The 22,710-nt window shown below is 35.4% G+C and overlaps 1 protein-coding gene across 1 annotated transcript; it reads left to right on the top strand.

The window, feature by feature from the left end:
- On the top strand, nt 824–22,106 carry LOC18596609. The gene is made up of 48 exons (XM_007025205.2): nt 824–974; nt 1,367–1,547; nt 1,981–2,052; nt 2,157–2,225; nt 2,306–2,377; nt 2,470–2,541; nt 2,674–2,745; nt 2,833–2,904; nt 3,001–3,072; nt 3,215–3,286; nt 3,383–3,454; nt 4,164–4,232; nt 4,627–4,692; nt 5,106–5,168; nt 5,274–5,309; nt 5,428–5,468; nt 5,646–6,022; nt 6,100–6,295; nt 6,669–6,815; nt 6,950–7,068; nt 7,198–7,408; nt 7,633–7,870; nt 8,335–8,485; nt 8,742–9,105; nt 13,302–13,448; nt 13,726–13,912; nt 14,332–14,403; nt 14,499–14,567; nt 14,655–14,726; nt 14,845–14,916; nt 15,043–15,114; nt 15,205–15,276; nt 15,370–15,441; nt 15,592–15,663; nt 15,750–15,821; nt 16,346–16,414; nt 16,880–16,945; nt 17,863–17,928; nt 18,032–18,067; nt 18,184–18,224; nt 18,413–18,789; nt 18,867–19,062; nt 19,442–19,588; nt 19,721–19,839; nt 19,956–20,166; nt 20,353–20,590; nt 21,108–21,258; nt 21,530–22,106. The coding sequence occupies exons 1-48, from the start codon at nt 839–841 to the stop codon at nt 21,875–21,877; spliced, it is 6,084 nt and encodes a 2,027-aa protein (XP_007025267.2). The 5' UTR covers nt 824–838; the 3' UTR covers nt 21,878–22,106.

Genomic DNA, 22,710 nt, shown 5'->3' with positions numbered 1-22,710 from the left:
TTTTGAGCGTTGATCTTCCGTCCTTTCTCTTCCTTCTCCTTTTGTTTTTGATTGAAGTTGCTCTCCTCCAACCCCCTTTGAACCCAATCAAAATGACCAATTTATATCCCTCCTTTAAAGCCCTACGATTAAAAATCAGATGTACAGATTCAATAATTCCTGTGTTTGGTGCTGCAGTCCCAAAGGTTTGGCTCTGCAGCGCCAAACTTTTTGTTTTGTGTGGGAGACATGTTTTCTTGGCTCGTCAAACTGCTTACTGCAAAACTGTTACGATTCAACTATTTCTAACTCGATTTTGATCATATTTTAATTAGAACTAGATAAAATTAGAACTAAAAAAGTAATAAACATGAAAGTTGTATTTCTTTTTATTAATTTTTTAATAATTTAAGAATCATATTAATTGAATTTTTATAGTTCAAATTTTTTAATAATTTAAAGATCATGTTTGTAGTTCGATTTACATTTGAAATATCATAGCATATTAAGTGAAATTTGTATATGATTAATTTGTACAATTTGTTATCACTTGACCCAATATAAAATCTAAATTAATCATCACTAAAATTAAGCAATTTTACCTTACAAATAAATTAAAATAACTTAAAATAATCTAATTCAATCATAAATTAATTAATTAAACAAAAAAAACTATTTAAAACTTTATCTAAACTAAAATACTTACAAGATAACTCTATTAGCACAGGTAGTAATCCAAAGTATTACAAGTGCTCAAGTTCCAGCTCCGGCAAAAAACGACTTTGTCAGTTGCCACCGCTTACCACATGCCTCAGTATTTCGAAGTAGCAAGCAAAAGATGAGCATCTCTAGGAAAAACATGAGAAGAGTTGATAAGTGTCTTTCAACCGTGAAACTTTTTGGCAACATGATTTTTACGGTCTTGATGCTCATTTGCATGGAACCAAACGAAGTTGAAGCTCAGGTGGAGCCACTTCCTCCTCCACATAACGAAGGTAAAATAATTCACCTTTGCAATCACTTTCTTTGCTTCAGTTTCTGAGATCATGATTATGATTAGCTAATGGTTTAATTAAACTTTGAATCTCTTGCTTCAAAGAAATGAAACGAGTGCTTACTTTACTAGCTGATATGGAAAGTTTCCACTTTGTATTTTGAGTTTCACACCCTTCCCATTTACTCTTATACCATTCGCTTTTCATTTTATGGATTCTTAAACTATTCTGTATCATGGTTTTCATCATTAAAGTAGTACATTGCATGTTTAACATTCTGGCTGTATGTCCCTAAGAACACCCAAAGAGTATTTCCAAGATTTTGTTTTGTAAATGTTTTCAACCCAACTCACCTTCCTCCAATGGTTTTCACTTTTTTTTTGGCTGTGCAGTACAAGCTCTTCGTGAGATAGCTGCAGAACTTGGAAAGAAGGATTGGAATTTCAGTGAGAACCCTTGCAACAATAAGTCAAGCTCCTTTACAGAACCGCTGCCACCAAATATGCCACTGGCCATTAACAGTACTGTCACCTGCAGTTGCTCCCCCAATGGTGAATGTCATATTGATGCAATGTACGTCTTTTCTGGTGATAACGAAATCCTTATTATAATTTTCTTAACCATAGTTCTCTCTCTCTCTCTTTTTAATTCAATAGCTTTGATTTCTAGACCAGTGATTTGCTTGCATTCCCCCAACTTGATTTTAGCAATATGAAAGCATTATCATAGGTATGCCTCATTCAAGATATACGGACTATGCGGCTATGGCTTTGAATACCAATTTATTCGAATTAATCATCTCAGTCATTAATATAAATATGAATGATAAAAACTTTGATACTATTTTTTTTTTTTTGATATGGTGAGCTTTTGCTGTCATTTTTATCACGGAAGTGGTCATTGAATACTTTTCTCACTTACTAAATTTTCTGTCAACGAGCAGAACATATAGCTGGAAATTTTGCATTGGACATGTGTCTAAAATGCTTTGTATTTTTTGGAGCAGCTATCTTATAGGGCAGGATCTTGATGGTGTTCTTCCACGCTCACTTGTCAAGCTACCATATATTAAAACAATGTAAGAAAGGTTACAAATTTTGATAAATTTTAATTACTCTTTAAAACCAGAAAATAGGATCCTAAGCTTCTATCCATGTAAAAACTCTTTTCTGTTGCTTTTAGACAACTCACTCTAAACTATCTTAAGGGTACAATACCGCGTGAATGGGCTGCTCTGAAGTTGGAGATTTTGTAAGCTACTAGTGCACTTCATCTGGATTTCTGTTTAGAAGCTTACCTTCAGTCAACTGATAGGAATTAATTCATTTCAGGTCTGTTTCTATGAACCAGTTATCAGGGCGAATACCTGGCTATTTGGGAAACATTACCACCCTAAAATATTTGTATATCTCTCTTGCTTATGATTTCTTTAGTGTTGTCTCTTATTTTTGCGTTGAAATTATGATAATGTTTCTTATTAGTCTTATATTTTCAGGACCCTCGAGAACAACCTGTTTTCTGGAACTATTCCTCCCCAGCTAGGGAAATTGGTTAACCTGGAAAACCTGTTAGGTTCTTTTCCCTATCACATATTCATGCAAGATTAATCAGTCTATCTCTGCCAAAATAATTGGCATAATCAACCAACTATTGACTCAGTTGAAGTTGGCCTGATTCTTCCTCTTTTTGGTGAATGCAGTACTCTTAGTGCTAACTTTCTCACAGGAAAGTTTCCCTGGGGTCTTACTAAGCTTTCCAATCTAAAAGAACTGTAAGTGTTTTCAGCACTAACTAAAATTATACCGGTAACAGCGCTAGATTTGCTAAGTATTCCTGCTTTTATATGAGGTTTATCCAGTAGGATTAGCAGTAACAACTTCACTGGAAAAATACCCAACATTTTTCAATATTGGAAGCAACTTGAGAAACTGTAAGCATATTTCTGGCCCTACTACTTCTCTAGAGTCCCTCATTGAAAGTTTTGGTGATGAAGTCTTCATCAAATATTTGAATTCATCGCTGACAGTGAGATTCAAGCTAGTGGCTTTGAAGGGCCAATTCCTTCGAGCTTATCTGTCTTGCTTAATTTAACTGAACTGTGAGTTTGCTTTAATACCTTTTGATTTTGTAGCCCTTAATCTCTATAACATCATCTTGTTCTGTTCCACTTTACAGAATAAAATTATTGCTCTGGAATCCTTTTCGCTTTTAACAATTCTTTATGATGCAATCTTTTTCAGAAGGATCAGTGACTTACCTGGAGAGGGTTCAAAGTTTCCCAACTTAGAAAATATGAAAAATCTGTACAGATTGTAAGTCATTCCCATGGCTTGCAAAATTCTTCAAGGTCATACTAATCCCCATTTGCAGTTATTGTGCTCAAATAATGCGAGCTATGTATATTGCAGGATGTTGCGTAGCTGCAATATATCTGGACCAATCCCAGATTATCTTTGGGCATTTTCACGATTGCAAATTTTGTAATTCTGCTACTCTTGTTTCATCTAAATATTCATTATTTATGTTTCAGTATTTGACATATCATATTTCATTCTTCTCATGTGGATTTTAATAAATTTAGTCTGCTTCAAGCTTCAATGCTAGGAGGTTAGGTACACTTCAATTTATACTGATTTATTTTCTTCAGCTGAGACACATATTTCTGCTTATCTTACACAAAGTTTTTGGCACAAATCCATGTTGAGACTAGAGTAATAATGTACAGTTAAGTGTTTGATTTGTATCCCATACTCTTTTTAAGTGTTGGCAGCTTGGTTACTCAATTTAGACTAATTCCAGTTCGAAGATAAAAATGCTGTCTTCTTACATGCAGTAGTAAGTACATATTAAGGCTAAATACCCTGAATCTGAAGGTGAAGAAATAGATAGGTAGAGTGACAAATTTCTATTTTTTGGACTTATTTGCATCAATTGCCATATCAGTGACCGATCCGTAATATTTTTAGCAACATCTTCATCAGGTTAATGGATTATTTAGATTATTACATGAATCTGCTATAATCAGAGAACTCCAACATCTGATATGCTTGAATTCTTTTCCTGAATCAATTCTTCATAATTGCACTCGTCTGATATATTTCATGGATTTCACATTTCCATCAGAACAATCATTTGGAATTTTTATATTTGTAGTAATAGAAATACCTGACTTGTCTGATTCTCTTCCAGAGATCTCAGCTTCAACAAATTGGAAGGTCACATTTTCGGTTCTGAAAGCCTTACAAAAACGCAATACATGTAAGTGCTGTGAATTTTGAGGTGTATACGCCTGAAACCCAGAATACCATCTTTTGAACCCATCAGAAGAACACTTGTGCAAACTATGCTCTTGAAATGATAATCAAGCATAGGTTTTTTTTTTTTTTCTTTGGTCAGTTAATCATAGGTCTATTTATGTGAAAAAATCAGTAGTTAATCAAAAAGTTAATTGTAAATTTTAAACCTTTGATTCTTATGGTAACAGAGTCATTTGTTTATTTTATCTGTACACTTGATGGCAATTTATGAATCATATCACAATAAAACAAGTTTTTTATTTGCTCCACTTTAAGTTTCAGTTATAACCTTTCAATATATAAGTTCCGGTAGGAGTGCTTAAATATGGTTTAATTCAATGTTGCTTACTGAATAGGTATATGACAAGCAATGCGCTTGCTGGACCCATTCCAGACTGGGTTAATGCCAGAGATAGCCGCTTGTATGTCTACCATCCAAAGTTTTCTACAATTTTGACATTACCATATCTGTTTATTTTCTGCCTTTAGTAATGACTCTTGAATGAATATTTACAGTATCAATTACATATGCATATGCTAACCAACGTATGATTGCAATATATTCTTAAATTTAATTTTAATTTATCTTTCCTCCAAGGCTCAAGTACACAGCAAGAAGCAATCTTCTCATATCATTCATCATTGGTAAAACCTGGATTTAATTTAACATTTCCATTGTTATGGCAAGAGAATTAACAGCTACTCTTGCTGCAATCTTTTCCTCTCAATTTTGCTTCCTAAATTTCAACTTATGCTGCATAATATCTCCTAAGCATATATGATAATGTACCTTAATGTCTCAAGTCTACTTATAATCTGTTATACTTCGTTGCAGCCAGATAGATCTTTCGTATAATAATTTGTCTGAAAGCTCTGAGACGGTTTGCCAGGAAAATCTGTAAGAAAAAAGCCCCTCTCAGCTTGGCTTCCTATGCTGCGTATTACTTTTCCACCTTTGTAAATGTCTAGAAATTTTAATAGTGATTGGTCTTTTGTCTATCAGAAATTTGTTCAAAAGCTTTTCAGAAAGCAAAAACTCGTAAGTTAATATCTTGTTGAATGTGCAAAAAAACTACCACTTTTTTGTTATTTTTATGCTTTCCATTTGGAATCACTCTTTAACAAGACTAATGCTTCTTTGCCATACTATGGTCTAGAGGACTCGATGACTGCCTCAAGAACTTTCCTTGTTCAAAAGGTAATTTCTTTGCATTAATTAAAATGCAAATAAAGACTGTGAAAACATTCTCTAGAGTAAGGTTTTACCCTAACCAAGATGAAATATGGCATTAATTTTTGTTCCAGCCATTTGTCCATTTTTTATCCTGCTATAGTTTGATCAATCTAATCACCGGTACTTTTTTATTCTTCATAGATTGGTATTCAGTACATATAAATTGTGGTGGAAGAGCAACAACTATTAATGGCATCAACTATGAAGCAGATGAAGACTTAGGAGGTCCAGCAAAATATTTTCCACTCAAAGAGGCTTGGGAAACTAGTAGTACCGGGCTTTTCTGGGGCACCTCCGTTGGTTCAAGGGACTATATAGCACAAAACGTTTCCATTCTCAGAACAAAAAACTCCGAATTATACACAAGAGCTCGCCTCTCTCCTCTTTCTCTCACGTATTATTTTCGTTGCTTAGCAAATGGAAATTATACCGTCACGCTTCACTTTGTAGAGATAGTTATCAGAGACAATAGATCCTTTCGAAGTCTTGGAAGAAGGATATTTGATGTTTATGTCCAGGTAGATTATCATTTTACAAATGAAGTGTGTAATTTGCATGATACAGAAGCTGTTTTGATTTAATAAGCTTGTTGCAGGAGAAACTTGAACTGAAGGATTTCAATATTAAACAAGAGGCAAAGGGTGTTGATAAAGCAGTTATTAGGACCTTTAAAACAGTTGTCAGGAACAAAACTTTAACGGTACGCTTTCATTGGGCTGGAAAGGGGACAACTGCTACCCCAAGAAGAGGAACTTATGGTCCTCTGATATCAGCTATCTCAGTAGACTCTGGTAAGAAATGTAATCTAAATAGCTCTTCATCCAAATTATTCAAAGCTTGCAGTGGATTGACATGTAAATGATGTTAAGCAATAATGAAGTTGCCCTTAATGATTCTTTGCATGACATGGGATATTGGAATCTGAAGCTAGCAAAACTTTGCTGTAAACTGATGCAGCAACTTAAGACCCACTTTATGTGCTTTACATTTCTCAAAATGGAGAAAAAAAGAGGACATTATTGATTTAATTATCCCATATTGTCTTAAGTACTTAATTGTTGGATCAGTCTAATATTCTATTGGCGTGTGCATATATGCAGCATTTCTTCAGGAGATGAAGTTTGAGAATAACTGTTTATACCTTTTTATCTTTTTTGTTGGTAGATTTTAAGCCTCCAGTTCTTAATGGTGGGAACACGAAGATGAAGTTTGAAGTGGGAGCTGTTGTTTCTGTCTCATGCCTGATTTTCATAATTTTAAGCATTCTATGGTGGAAAGGCTATTTTTGGCATAGGACATTAAGGGAACAAGGTACTCTAATCAACTTCAATATGTAATCTTATACTTTCAAATACTTTTCTCTGGGATGATCTATTTGCACAAGTGTATGCTTTGCATGCTTGTTGACTATGTAATTCAACTGGTTCCCCCAATCTTTTTTCAAGACCTGAAGGGGTTCGATCTGCAGTCTGGTTTTTTTACCTTCAGACAGATGAAAGCTGCTACTAACAACTTTGACGCTGCAAATAAAATTGGAGAAGGTGGTTTTGGATCTGTCTACAAGGTGTCTCCACTCCATGCATGGTTTCTCTTTACCATTTTACTTACTTCCTTTCTGATATGAAGCATGATGTTTAGGAGTAGGTGTCATGTGATGAAAGATCTAACATTTTATGCTATACTTTTGCCGTAGGGTATACTACTAGACGGTACCATAATTGCAATTAAACAACTTTCTTCAAAATCAAGGCAAGGAGATCGTGAATTTCTGAATGAACTAGGCATGATTTCTGGAATACAACACCCGAATCTTGTCAGGTTGTATGGATGTTGCGTTGAGGGAGGTCAGTTGTTGTTGGTCTATGAATACATGGAAAATAATAGCCTTGCACGTGCTTTATTTGGTGAGCGTAATCTACTAATTGTCAGTTATTCCCCCTTTCTCTTATGGTCAATGATTGAACTGCATAAAGCAAGTGTTCCCCTCCTGTTTTAATCGCTTCCGCCCTCCCCTCTAGAAAAATATGATGTTGATTTTGTAACAATTATAGGAAGAAAAGATCTAAACACTATATATAGAAAATTATATGATGAATTTCATTGGTTAGCCATATGTCTCACTCTACAGGTCCTAAAGAAAGCCAGTTGACATTGGACTGGCCTATTAGGCAGAAAATTTGTCTTGGAATAGCGAAAGGTCTGGCTTTCCTGCATGAGGAGTCGAGTTTAAAAATTGTTCATAGAGACATCAAAACTGCCAACGTGCTACTTGATAAGGAACTTAATGCGAAAATTTCTGACTTTGGTTTGGCCAAGTTTGTTGAGGAGGAAAATACCCATATTAGCACCAGAGCTGCTGGAACCATGTGAGCTACCTCTTTACCCTCTGTTTTTCTTCTGAACAATCTGCTGATCACATTTCATTTCTTTCAGTTCAGAATATTGCAGTTGAATCTGATAAACTCTACTTTTGCTTCTTTTCTGTTTCATTTTGCTAATTCAATTACAAGTGTGAAAAACACTTGCTTTGTGAAGTTAGAAACTAAAGTTTCTGCAATTGAGGGTACCATCAGTATTGAAAGCACTAAGAATGAGTCCAAAGCCTCCAATCTTTTGTGGAAACGGGATATGTTAGGTGTCTAAGTTTGCATACTACATAATTTAGACTTGACATTTTCTCAATACTTAACAAGACTTATTTGTCTGTGGTTATTTTTCTCAAGAGCGAGGAGGTCCTGAGTTATAAATTCATCAATTGCATAACTGCATATGCAGAGGCGAACCAATTGATATGCTTGACAATGTTGTGCTCATAGCTCCTATTTTGCAGGGGATACATGGCACCAGAATATGTTTTATGGGGCTATCTGACGTACAAAGCAGATGTTTATAGTTTTGGTATTGTTGCATTAGAAATTGTTGCTGGAAAGAACAATACGAAATATAGACCAGAGGAGGATTTTGTATGCCTTCAGGATTGGGTAAGATAGAGTTCAGGTTTTAAGTTCTAAATGTTATATCTTGGATTCTGTTCTTGCGATTGGGATTTGATACAGATATCCATGCATTCTCTTAAGGGATATGTGCTTTAGGTTTTCCTTTTTTCTGATAAATGCTCTGTGCATTAAACTTCTATAAATTCATTAGTGCTTTCACTTGAAATTTACTTACATTAAGCATCTTAGCTCTTGTAATGGCTTTTTTTTTCCTTGGTAATTTGTCCTCCATCTATTTCAGGCTCTTGTTTTACAACATAAGGGAAATTTAATGGAGTTGGTGGATCCAAGGTTGGGGTCGGAGTTTAACGAGGAAGAGGCAATTAGAATGATAAAAGTAGCTTTATTGTGCACTAATTCATCACCTGCACTTAGACCAATCATGTCTGAGGTGGTAAACATGCTTGAAGGTCGAACCCTTGTTCCTGAATTAATTATGGACCCAAGTATATTCGGTGATGAGTTGAGAATTGGAGCCCTGAGGGACCAATGCAACCGAATGCAGACTGGGAAGGACGATGAAACCAGCACGTTTAGACATTCATCAGATTCAACAGCATTGCTGGGCTCTTCCTTAACGTTTGTTCAAGATGCATCAAATCAATCTTGATTTCTTTGCTATGTAAAGACTGGCTTAAAAAATCATAGAAATCAGAAATGTGGATTTGTGTTTACATATTTCCATGATTGCGAGAAAGGGTTTGTTTGGAAATGATCATTTAAATTTAGACACGCATCTAAAAGCCCACATACCCCTAGAAGCTCATGTTAGACTTCTGGACCTTAGCGGTGTTTGTTATGCTCACTCTCAGGGCTACCACAACAATGTAAGAAAAGGTCAAAATTGTTTCCATACCTTCAAAACAAAAAGCTTAAAACTTTTTAATATCTACTGAAGATACTTGCATGAAGGCCATGCTTTGCATAAAACATCACAATCTTATCTTAATGTGCAGAGAATATGCATTATGGGGCCATCAGACACACAAAACAAAGCAAATGCTGGCAGTCGCAGCAATGAAAATCATTACTGGGAAGAAGAGCAGCAACTTTCTGCCAAGTGAAAAGTTTGTTTGTCTTCTGGATAGGATACCACATTCACCTCGACATATAATTGAAGAAAAGAAAAAAAAAAACAGAAAGTCTTCGGGAGATTGAGAGCAAAGCTCAATTAAATCAAAGAAGGTAAAAAGGAAAAGCTAGAAAACCAAATTAGAACAGTCCAAAAGGTTATGATTTGAGGAGTTAAAGTGAAGCAAGCATGTCAGTTCTTTATAGGGTAAACTCCATTAACGGTAACACACAAAATGGTTGCAGAGATTTTTGGTCTTACTTTCCTACTTTTGGCAGTCCACTTTCTGTACCAGTTTTCGGATCTCTTCTATACTGAAATATATGATTCCATATTGCAGGCATGCCATTATGCAACAAAGCAGAAACTTGACGGCACTCCTTGATGAGAGGTTATGGTCTGAAGTCAAAACAAAAGAAGTGGAACTCTTGGTTAAAGTAGCCCTGTTGTAGACAAATGCATTTTTATCTCATAATTAGGCCTACTTTGTTCATAGTAGGGAGCATTCCTTTCCAGTTGCATGTTACTTGGATGAATTATACTTGCTAAGAGACGTGCATCTTCAGGTCTGTCTAGATCATGTATAAATATATTTCAGTCTAGCTATAAGCTGTTGATGTGACCATATATGATTTGGGCTGTCATCTCGCCAGTTGCCCATAAGAATCCAGCAGCACTTAATCGGTGTAAATAGGATTAACTCCTGTCTCCGAGTGCAAGAATTGCGTGACAATTTTGTATCAAAATCTAAATTATCGATTGATTTAATTTGAATTCCTGAATTTAGATGTGCAAAGTTAGACACCTTTCAAAAAAAAAAGGTGTACAAAGTGGACATTATAAGTTGTAGTCTTTTGATTGCTGAACACGTAAACATGGCAAACTCCCCAGATCCGACCTGTCTAAAAGTTCAATGACTTGTCTCTGAACCTAACTTGTCTAAATTCGATGAATAGGAACAGCTTGTCCTTCGGTCCCGCAATAAATGTTTTGTGTCAGACTTTTTAATCTGGGCCCCTTCTGTCCTAGAAGATTTTTTTTTTAAATTACCCCAATTTTCTGTAACTTTAAGCAACCTAACTCAAATAGTAACAGTTGAAAAATATAACAATATAGTCTAAAGTATTAGCATTTAGCACTACTGCAAGACCAAGATCCAGTTATAACCTCCAAATAATAATACCATCGAAAGATGAGACGAGCAGCGCCTTTTACCACATATCTCATGTGCTCCACACCCCAATGGAATCTTTATTCTTAAAAATAACTCAGATAAAACGGAGATAGCAAGAAAAGCTGAGCATCTAGCGGGAAGAAAACCTGGGAAGAATTGCTTGCCTTCCAACCATGTATATATCTTTGGCTTCATGTTACTTACGGTCTTGATGCACATCCGCTTGGGATCGAACAAAGTTGAAGCACAAGTGGAGCCACCTCCCTTGTCCAGATAATGATAGGACGTACATATATATATATATACACACATGCATGATTCATGAACTTAATTAAATGCAGTGTTTGGATGTCATGGTACTCATTAACTGATGTTTCAAGTGTTATGGGGCTACCAGACATAAAAAGCATGACGTTTACAGCTTTGGAATTGTTGCTGGAAAGAGCAAAACAAAACACCCATCAGAGGGGGATTATACTGTATGCCTTCAACATTGGGTAAGATAGAATTTATGTTGGAAGTTTCAGATGAATAAATACTCGTGGACTATGTTCTTGAGGTTGACATATCATGAACATCTCCATCCATGTATTCTTTCTTTTCTGCTTTCATGTTTCTATTTTGCTCATAATTAATGCTCTGTGCCTTTTTCTTTTAATTTATTCACTTGAAAAAGTTACTAGTATTGCATCTTAGCTCTCGTGTACCACCTTTTTCTTGTTTCTCTATAGTAATGTCTATGCTCTCCTCTATCTATATTCTGGCCCTCGCATTACAACAAAAGGGAAATTTAATGGAGTTTCTGGACCCATGGTTGGGGACCGAGCTCAACAAGGAAGAGGCAATTAGAATGATAAAAGTAGCTTCATTGTGCACTAATCCTTCAGCAGCACCTCGACCTATCATGTCTGAGGTGGTAAACATGCTTGAAGGTCGAACCCTTGTTCCCGAACTGATTATGGGTTCGAGTATCTTTTGTGATGAGTCGAGGTTTGGAGCCCTAAGAGACCAACTCGACCAAATGCAATCTCATAAGGGCACGTTTACTTAGTCATCCGATTCAACAGCATTGCTTGGCTAACTCTTCCTCAACGTTTGTTCAAGATTATTATGCGGTTTCTCATAGTTGTTTAAATGAAGAAATATATGGCAGCCGCTATCAGAATTCCGAGCTACAGAAGGAATTTTCGTGTAGGGTGTAGGAAAGGAAACTTCCCGAGCTGACCAATAGAAAAGTCCAGTCAAGTTGGGAGCCTGCCCTGGCTGACTAAAAAGGAATTGGCTTGCCAGTCCAGGCTGTCATCCAGTGGGAGAATATATAGACCAATACCCTATTTCCATGGGAAAGTCACGTGCATGGGAGAATTTGGAAAATCTAAAACTATCTTTGACTAGTATTCTGTATCTTAAAAAGCAAGAGATCTGATCAGCACTTTATAAGCAATTAACATCTATATCAGAGAATATAGTTAAAACAAAAGACTTCCTCTGAAACATATCAATATGATTTTTTTTGATAATATATTATCGGATAAATTCAAAATTCTATCGAAAATGTTCTTTATCAATTAATTTTCGACCGAATATGTTAGTTGAAAAAAATAATTATCAATATTATAAGAAAATTTCATACTAAGTTTCGTTGATAAAAATCATGATTTGTCAGAAATTTAATTTTGAAATCATTTAAAAATAAAATAAATATTTAATTTAAAATAAAAATAAAAGGTATTATATATGTGTTATAGAAAGTATAAATTACAAGCATAAAGAAGTTAAAAAGTTAATACAAATAACACACACACAAAAAAAAAGGAACGTGAACAAACAAAATAATCAGAACAAAAAGCAAATAAAAAGAGACCCATTAATATTTCCATAATTAACACGTTCTCTAATAAGAAAAAATGCCACAATTAACTCAGTCAGATTTGCGTTCCATCCAGTTGGTGTAAAGACTATAAACAAACTTGCATTAAAGGAAGCAATCAATACTTTGTCTTGACAATTCTTGGTGTGAATCAGTGAATGTGTAGACGATGGAGCCGACTATAGATAATAATTGACACCAGTAGGCAGTGGTCTTCCTTTATTAAGCAAAAATCCAAAAAACCAGTAGTTTCTTTTTTCACCACCACTGTGATCTTGTTAAAACTGGAAAACTGAGATGGTGACGTTCAAAATAGCGTCGATTGGGGCGGCCCCAGAATGTGTCTTTAAGTATATCTCAGCCGACATGGGAAGAAAATATGAAAACAGTTGAAGAAGACAACACGAGTTGATTAGACTTTGTCGGTTAGTAATCGATGGCATCACAAAATCTGGATAGGATCATGGGATCTTTTTCCAAATAAAAAGAAAAAAAGAAGACTAATCCAACATTTCCCCACGTTTCCAACAGAAAGGTTAATAGTGATTAGTTAAAACTGGTTTTGCCAGTACCCTTCTGCCCTCTTGTCTCTGTGTCGTAAAATAAGCTTACTTTAGATGCAGACGGAGAGACCGGGAGACACTGACAAAAGAGATAGCGAGAAAAGCTCAACAGTGCAACTGAGCATATAGGAGAAAAACAAAAATGGGAAGCTTTGGTGGTGTTTCAATGACTGTTTTCCACCTTATGATTCTTACATTGGTTCTCATGTGCTTCAGAACAAACAATGTTGAAGCTCAAGTAGAGCCGCCTCTTCCTCCAGATTCTGAAAGTAAGTACTCAGTTCTGCTTGCAATTTGATTAACTGAAATTCAACCCTCAGTCTTTTGATATTGAAAGTTAACGACATAATATTAAAAGTTTCAACTTTAAATTTTGTGCATGTCCGACAAATTATCCTTTACAACTTGTCCTTCTCCGACAAGAAGGAAAAGGGGTACGAAAATGTTTGAAATGAAGGTTCTCGGTTTTTTTCCTGCACAATTAAGGCATATAATTGCAGTGTGGTCTGTTTACAACAATGGGTTTTTATTTTTATGACTTTGCAGTGGAAGCTCTTCATGAGATCGCGGCAGAACTTGGAAAGAAGGATTGGAATTTCACTGAGAACCCTTGCAACAATAGGTCAAGCTGGTTTACACCACCGCCGCCGCCGAATGTGGCAGGGGTAACAAATAACAGTACTGTCACTTGCAATTGTTCCTTCCCCAATGGTGAATGTCATATAGATGGCATGTGAGTTCTCCTCTCTCCTCCTCGCTTGTTAGAAGAAAATTCTTATTCCAATTTCCTTAAACATACCCTTAAAATGCTTCTTTGATTTATAGACCTATGATTTGGCTGCATTTCTCACCTTAATTTTAGCGATGAAAAATGCATAAGATATGTGATTTTGGCTTTGTATAAAGAATGATTATCAGAATCATTTTCAGTCATAAGGTAAATATGCAGTACACAAATTTTGATTATATTTTACTACATGGAAGATCACTTTGTTGCCGTCATTTGACCAATAAGATGCGACTTAAGTCTCAAAAGGTCCACAAGATTTTTTCTTCTAATTGAATTCTGTGAAATCAAAACATTGTAATATTTGGAAATGATCAATTGAAATTGGACATGCATCTAAAATTCTTCATATCCTTTTGGAACAGCTATCTTAGAGGGCAGGATCTTAATGGTGTTCTTCCACGCTCATTGTCCAAGCTATCATACCTTAAAACAATGTAAGTAAAGGTTACAATGGTTTATTTACAATTAAAAAAGCGGAAATAGTATCATTACCTTTTATCCATGTTAACATCTTTTCTCTTGCTTCTAGTGATCTTAATCGGAACTATATTAATGGAACAATACCCCGTGAATGGGCTACTATGGAGTTGGAACTTATGTAAGCTACTAGTGCAATTTATGTTTATCACGGTTACAAAGTGACTCTTACCTTCATATTCAACTGATAGGAATGAATCTGTTTCAGATCTGTTTCTATGAACCGCTTATCAGGGCCAATTCCAGGCTTTTTGGGAAACATTACCACCCTTGTATATCTGTATGCCCTTTCAATCAATCTCTCTTGCTTATCCTTTTTGTTTCTAGTCTTCTTCTTTTTTTTTTTTTTCCTTTTCTGTATAACATTTTAAGGTTTCTAATTAGTATCGTATTTTCAGGAGCCTCGAGAACAACCAGTTTTCTGGAAGTATTCCTCATGAGCTGGGGAAATTGGTTAACCTGGAAAATCTGTTAGGCTTCCTTTTTCCCTATTATGTATTCATACATGATTAACGTCTCTTTCTAAACAAATAGAATAATCAAGCAACACTTGACTCACTTGAAGTTGGCTTGATTTTCCTCTTTGGCAAATGCAGCATTCTTAGTGCTAACTTTCTCACTGGAGAGTTTCCGTTAGCACTTTCTAATCTGTCCAAACTAACAGAACTGTAAGTGTTTTAAGAGAATTATCTGTAATTATACCATTAATATAATGCTTGCTTTGATAAGAAATCTTGCTTTTATGTGGGTTCATGCAGTAGGATTAGCAGTAACAACTTCACTGGACAGATACCTGACATTTTTCCAAGTTGGAAGCAACTTGAGAAATTGTAAGTGTCTTTCTTTCCCCATCACATCTCCGAAGTCTTTTTAATGCAGTTTTTGGGCGAAATCTTCATTACTTTGAACTTTTCTGCTGACAGAGAGATTCAAGCTGGTGGCTTTGAAGGGCCAATCCCTCCCAGCTTAGCTGTCTTGAATAATTTAAAGGAACTGTGAGTTTTTCCTTGTAATAATTTGTAAAGTAGCCTGTAGCCATTAATCTATACAACCTCATTCTGTCCTCTCCAAATTTAGACGTTCAAATGACTTCACTGGAAGCCTTTTCTCTTTTAACACATGTTTATGATGCAAATATTATTCAGAAGGATCAGTGACTTACATGGAGAGGGTTCAAAGTTTCCAAACTTACAAAACATGACAAACATGAACAGATTGTAAGTCATTCCCAAGCAGGCAAAATTCTTCAAGGTCGTACTAGTCCCTACTTGCAATGATCATACTCACATGACTCTTATTGTAGGATGTTACGGAGCTGCAATATATCTGGATCGATCCCAAAATACATATGGGAATATTCACAACTGCAGATTTTGTAATTCTTCTCCTCTTGTTTCATCTCAACTTTTAAGTGCTTGGAGGCGAGGTGTATTTTTTATTATATTGTTAAAAAATAATGGTTAGCTTTGCATGCCAACTATTGAGTGTTCCAGGGCTTGACCTGATATTGGATAAAAGGCTTTTGGAAATATTTAGCATAGTTTTTCTTCCTCTTTCCTTTTTTTTTTTTTGTTATCAGTTATGCATCTTGATAATTTGTCATTGTCCTATTTCAAAGGAATTTTGCACTTTAAAATGATTCTCAGTTGGACTGCCCTGTAATATTTACAGAAACATTTAATTTGGGTTAATGGAATATTAGGATTATTCATTAATCTACTATAATTATTAATTAGCAGCTTGAGAACTCTAACCTCTAATGTGCTAATTTTTTCCTGACAGCTCTCTTTCTTAAGGCACTAATCTATGTCTTAACAGATTTCACATTTCAATTAAACCATCAGTTGCAGATTGTTGTATTTTTCATTATAAAATACCTGACTTATCTATTTCTTGCAGAGATCTCAGCTTCAACAGATTGGAAGGGAAAATTGCAGATTCTAACAGCCTTGTATCTACACAATACATGTAAGCTCTTTGAACTCTTGTGTATTTGTGTGCAATCTAGAATCATCCATCTTTGAATCCATGAGAAGGACAATTTTGTATATATAATCTTGAAGTTGATAGTTGACACACAGTCATATGCCTATTTATGTGAAACAATTAGTTGTTAGTAAACAAGTTTTCATTTTAAAATTTAAACCTTTTGATTCTTATGATAACATAGAACATAATAATTTTTTTTATTTATCTGAGGGGTGTACTTAATGGAAAAATATGATTGCCACAATAAAACCAGCCTGCTGATATTAGCGCATCTGCAAGTCAAATTTCAGAAACAGAAAACAGGAAAGGAAAATTTCACATAAGTAGTGGCAAAATTTTAGCACTTGATTAAATTAATTCACTTCTTCACTTTAAAACATAAACTTTCAAGATATTTCCAATAAAATTGCTTATTTGTGGTTTTATATGTTGCTTGCTGAATAGGTACCTGACAGGTAATTTGCTGACGGGGCCCATTCCAGAATGGCTGAACACAAGAGATGGCCGCTAGTATGCCTGTCATCCCTTTTTCCTTCTTTTGGCAATTTTGACACCAAATCATTATTAGTTCATTTGCTGTATTTCATTAATAAATCTTAAAAGAAATTTCTTACTTATAACATGATTTTTACATGCTAACAAATATAGGATTGCAATATTTTCTCAAAATTACTTTATCTCTCCTGCAATGCTCAATTACATAGCATGAAGCCATCTGGTCAATTCATCCAATATCTTTGGTGAAATCTGGATTCAGTTTCATGTTTCCAGAATATTGCCAAACTAATTTTCATGTAATCTAGCTGGAATCATTTGCTCTCAATTTTGCTTTCTAAAGGTCCATTTATGTCGCATGATATCGGTAAAGTATGTGTGAGATATGACAAACTGATCGTTTGAAAAGCAGGCTCAACAGTAACTGAAATAGAGATGTTTGTTTAGTCATGGTACTGATACAACTTATTATATCCCTTTCTGGTCCAATGGCTAGAGTTAATAACAATAGAATCCTTCCTTAGCCAAAAACCCTCCCACCCTTGGTAATAGTTGGATTTGATCTTTGGTTATTTACTAATCCACAAAAACCATCTGAACCCTCTAGCCCTGGGTGAAGTCAGGGATTTAGTCTTAGGTGATTTTACTCGCTATACTCAGTATTTCTCTTCAAGGAGTGTGTACATGATCTAAACTGTCAAATTTGTAGCCATTCAAGGGTAAAATCCAGGAAAAATGGCCTGATGCAGTTCGCAAATTCACTAAAAGACATCAAAAATACATTTGTGGCCATCTCCCTTAGACAAACAATTTTCCTCTGAAATCTTGTTTTAGTTATAGTGTTTATACTGTTATATTAATTAAAATGGCCCTAGATATACCTTTAACATTTCAAGGTTTAATTAGTCACAACTTATTATTCTTCTTTACAGTCAGATAGATCTATCTTACAATAATTTCTCCGAAAGCTCTGAGCAGGCTTCTTGTCGTGAAAATCTGTAAGAAAAACTCTCTCCAAACTTGGCTTCTTTGTGTTGCGTTTACTTTTCTACCGTTGTAGATGTCTTGAGATATTAAAGTGATTGGTTTGCTGTTTATCAGAAATTTGTTCAAAAGCTCTTCGGAAGGGAAAAACTTGTGAGTTTGTAACTTACTGAATGTTCAAAAACCTTTTTATTGTTATTTTTATGCTTTCCCCTTTGGATCACTGTTAAAAAAGGCTGATGCTTCTTTGTCATACTACTCTAATCCAGAGGACTCGATAAGTGCCTGAAGAACTTCCCTTGTTCAAAAGGTAATTTTTTCTTGAGTTAAAATACAAATATAGACTCTGAAAATTTTCTCTAGTTGAGGTGATACCATATTTGAGATCAATGTACAGATTAAATATGGCATTGATTTTCATACATGTCTTTTTGCTTTATTCTCTTTCATGTTATGTTTAATCAATATAATTAGCATTACTGTTACCACTATTTCTAGATTGGTATTCAGTACATATAAATTGTGGTGGAGGAGCAACAACCATTGGAGACATCAATTATGAAGAAGATGAGGATGCAGGTGGTCCAGCAAAATATTTTCCAATCAAAGAGACTTGGGAAACTAGTAGCACTGGGCTTTTCTGGGATACCTCCGTATCGGCAAAGGACTATATAGCACAAAATGTTTCCTTACTGAGAACAAACAACTCGAATTTATACACAACAGCACGCCTCTCTCCACTCTCTCTCACTTATTTTGTTCGTTGCTTAGCAAATGGAAATTATACAGTCACACTTCACTTTGCGGAGATAGTTAACAGACAAAATAGTTCGTTTCGGAGTCTTGGAAGACGGATATTTGATGTTTATGTTCAGGTAGCCAATCAGGTTATATGTGAAGTGTGCATTTTGCATGTTACCCAAAATGGTTTGATTAAATTGATTTGTTGCAGGAGAAACGTGAATTGCAGGATTTCAATATTGAAAATGAGGCCAAAGGTGTTGATAAGGAAGTTATAAGGAGAATTAAAACAGTTGTTAGGGACAAAACTTTGGCAATACGCTTTCACTGGGCTGGGAAGGGTACAACTGGAATTCCGAAAAGGGGAACATATGGCCCACTGATTTCAGCTATCTCAGTAGACTCTGGTAAGTTCTGTTTGTATGTACGGTCTCATACTTCATGTGTTCCGAGTAATTAGTATCCTTGCTCCATCTCCTAGTTAGATTTGAACCTTAATTGTTGTCTAAGTTGTTTAGTGCTTGAGGTGGATTGACTTGCAAAGGATATAAAGCACATAGGATCATGGTTCTTGGAAATTAAGGTTAGCAGAACGTTAAAGTAGACTGTGCAAGCAATGAAAGATCCAATTTAGTTATCTGCTTTAACCATTCTGTAATGTCCTAATTGCTAAGTACCTCAAATATTGGATCAGTCCAGCATTATGTGTATCAATATGCAGTGTTACTTCAGGAGATGTAGTTTAAGAATGACTTTTTTCACCAGTTTTATCCTCATACTTGCTAGATTTTAAGCCACCAGTTGCAAATGATTGGAAGAGGAAGATGAAGTTTGTGGTTGCAGCTGCAGTTTCTGTTCCATGCCTCCTTTTAGTAATATTAGGCATTCTGTGGTGGAAAGGCTGTTTTGAGGCAAAGGTCTCAAGGGAACAAGGTACTCTAAATAACTTCAAGATATAATTTTTTTCCTTAAATTAATTTGTCTTAGATGACCTATCCGCACAGTGGTATGCTATGCATGCTTATTGACAATGTAATTTGACTTTTACCCCCTTCTTTTCCTAAGTCCTGAGGGGATTAGACCTGCAGACCGGCTTTTTTACCTTCAGACAAATGAAAGCTGCTACTAACAATTTTGACGCTGCAAATAAACTTGGAGAGGGTGGTTTTGGATCTGTCTATAAGGTACCTGCTCTATAATTTCTCTTTGACCATCGTTGTTTTGTCCTTTCTGATCGAAGATGCTTAGGAGTTGTTCTTACAATGTTGATATTAAATTTTATTTTATACAAACACTGTAGGGCGTACTACTAGATGGAACTATAATTGCAGTTAAACAGCTTTCTTCAAAATCAAGGCAAGGAGACCGTGAATTTCTGAATGAACTATCCATGATTGCTGGATTACAACACCCAAATCTTGTCAAGTTGTATGGATGTTGCATTGAGGGAAATCAGTTATTGTTGGTGTATGAATACTTGGAAAATAATAGCCTTTACCGTGCTTTATTTGGTAAGCTTCATGTACCCTTTAACTTATTTACTGCAAAATGGAAGCAACCATCTCCCTGTAACTGCCTCCACCACCCCCTCGGTGGTGTGGATTTCATAACAACCATGGGAACCAAAAGCTCTAAACATTGTATGTTGACAACTATATGATGTGTTTCATTAAATGGGCCAATGTGTGTCAATACAGGTCCCAACGAAAGCCGGTCGAAATTGGACTGGCCTACTAGGCAGAAAATTTGTCTTGGCATAGCAAAAGGTCTCGCTTTCCTGCATGAGGAATCGAGTTTAAAAATTGTTCATAGAGACATCAAAACTACCAATGTGCTACTTGATATGGATCTCAATGCTAAAATCTCTGACTTTGGTTTGGCAAAGTTTGATGAGGAGGAAAACACCCATATTAGCACTAGAGTTGCTGGAACCATGTGAGCTACCTTTTCCCTTCTGTTTTCACTTTGTCTCTCAAAGAATCAGCTGATCATCATTGCATTTCTTTCAGTCATGTACATTTCAGTTGAATCTGATAATCTCTACTTTCTTTTCTCTTTTCTGTTTTCTTTTTCCAATTCATTTACAAGTTTAAGAAATAGTTTGCTTAAGTGTCTGAAGGTTGTTTATGTAATTATAATAAAGGATAATAAATGAGCTTTAATCTTCTTGTCAAGAAATTGGCGAAATTGTTCTCTTGTTTTCCTAACTAATGTTCACATCTTAAATATTCTGTAAAGCAGAGAATAAACCTATGATTTCTTTCTTGACAATCTACTTAATTAAAATTTGACAATTCATGCTATATATCAAAGCTAATTTTCTTTTCTTATTTTCCCCAAGAGCAAGTGAGTCCAGCATCATAGATATATTAATTGCATAACTGTATATGAAAAGGTGAGAGAAGTTGATATCCCTAGAAGTGCCATGCATCTTATAGCTCCTGTCTTGCAGAGGATACATGGCACCGGAATATGCATTATGGGGCTACCTGACCTATAAAGCAGATGTTTATAGTTTCGGGATTGTTGCATTAGAAACTGTTGCTGGAAAGAAAAATACAAGATATGGACCGGAGGAAGATTTTGTATGCCTCCAAGATTGGGTAAGATAGAAGTTATGTTTTTAGTTCAAAACGGATTCTGTTCTTGAGTTGAGATAAACTTAACTGCTCCATGCATTTTGGTAATTTATTGTTTTCCCTTTTCATTCATAGTGCTCTCAGTGTTAAACTTCTAACTTCTTTTTTTTTTTAACTATTCTTTCACATTTTTTGTTTATCAGAACTATTCTTTCACTTTACATTTATTACATTATTGCATCTTAGTTCTTATGTGCTTTTCTGTCTCTTTTTCCTCTTCTCCATCTATATTTAGGCACTTGTTTTACAACAAAAGGGAAATTTGATGGAGTTGGTAGATTCATCGTTGGGGGGCGAGTTCAACAAGGAAGAGGCGGTTAGAATGATAAAAGTAGCTCTATTGTGCACTAATCCATCACCGGCACTTAGGCCTAACATGTCTGAGGTGGTAAAAATGCTTAAAGGTCGAACCCATGTTCCTGAATTAATCATGGATCCCAGCATCTTTGGTGATGAGTTGAGGTTGGGAGCTCTAAGAGACCAATTCAACCAGATGCAACCTCGGAAGGGAGGTGAAAGTAGCACCTTTACTCACTCATCAGATTCCGGGGTATTGCCAGGCTCTTCCTCAATGTCTTTCTAGCTAGGATCTATCAAATCAATATTGATTCTCAGTAGTGTAATATAAAAGATAGTATTTGTAAATTATATTTGGCTTCAAAAATCAAAGAAATCTGGGGTTTGTATTACATAAGGGTTGGAGATTGGGAGGAATGGTTAATGTTGAAGGTCATAAAGTTGTGTTACTTATATATTTGCATTCGAGATGAGTGCATCCATTATCATGAAAACATTGAAAAGAGTCATATTTACAGAACCTGAGCAATTTCTTGAGTTACACTCGATAAAATTCACGCTCATAAAACAAAAACAGTAAACAATAAACATGGATAAGGTAGGACCAACTCAATTATTCTAACAATGGCCTAATTTCCAAAGAGGATGGTACAATCTATAGCTTAAATATACAGTACCCCACTGAACCAATCCTTTGTCTCTCGAGTGTCAGCAGTTTGATTTGTCTGGTTTCACTCAAGCCAAAAAGCCTGTACTGGTTGTATCCTTGCCATAAACACTCCATATGCGTGGGCCAACTTAAGGAAGTTGCCAAGATGATGCATATGCATGTGGCAAAGTCAAAAACTTATGATGGAACTAATATATTTACTTTAAAAAGAACTTGAAATGGGAAAATCGAGATTCAAGATAATTAAACAAATCTATAAATTACTTCTCTATTGATTTGTTGACTTCTCATTCTACTTTTATTCTGTACAAACAATTGACTATGACTAGGATATTGTGATAGGATCACATTTGACAATAGTATATGAAGTTACATACTTGGACTTTGGATTGAAACTCAAGTCTTTGAACTGACATTATTTACCCTGTTGAAAATTAGAGGATGTAAGA

The sequence above is a fragment of the Theobroma cacao genome, chromosome 6 (assembly GCF_000208745.1).
Source record: "Theobroma cacao cultivar B97-61/B2 chromosome 6, Criollo_cocoa_genome_V2, whole genome shotgun sequence".
Taxonomy (NCBI): Eukaryota; Viridiplantae; Streptophyta; class Magnoliopsida; order Malvales; family Malvaceae; genus Theobroma; species Theobroma cacao.
This window is presented reverse-complemented; position numbering and strand designations above follow the sequence as displayed.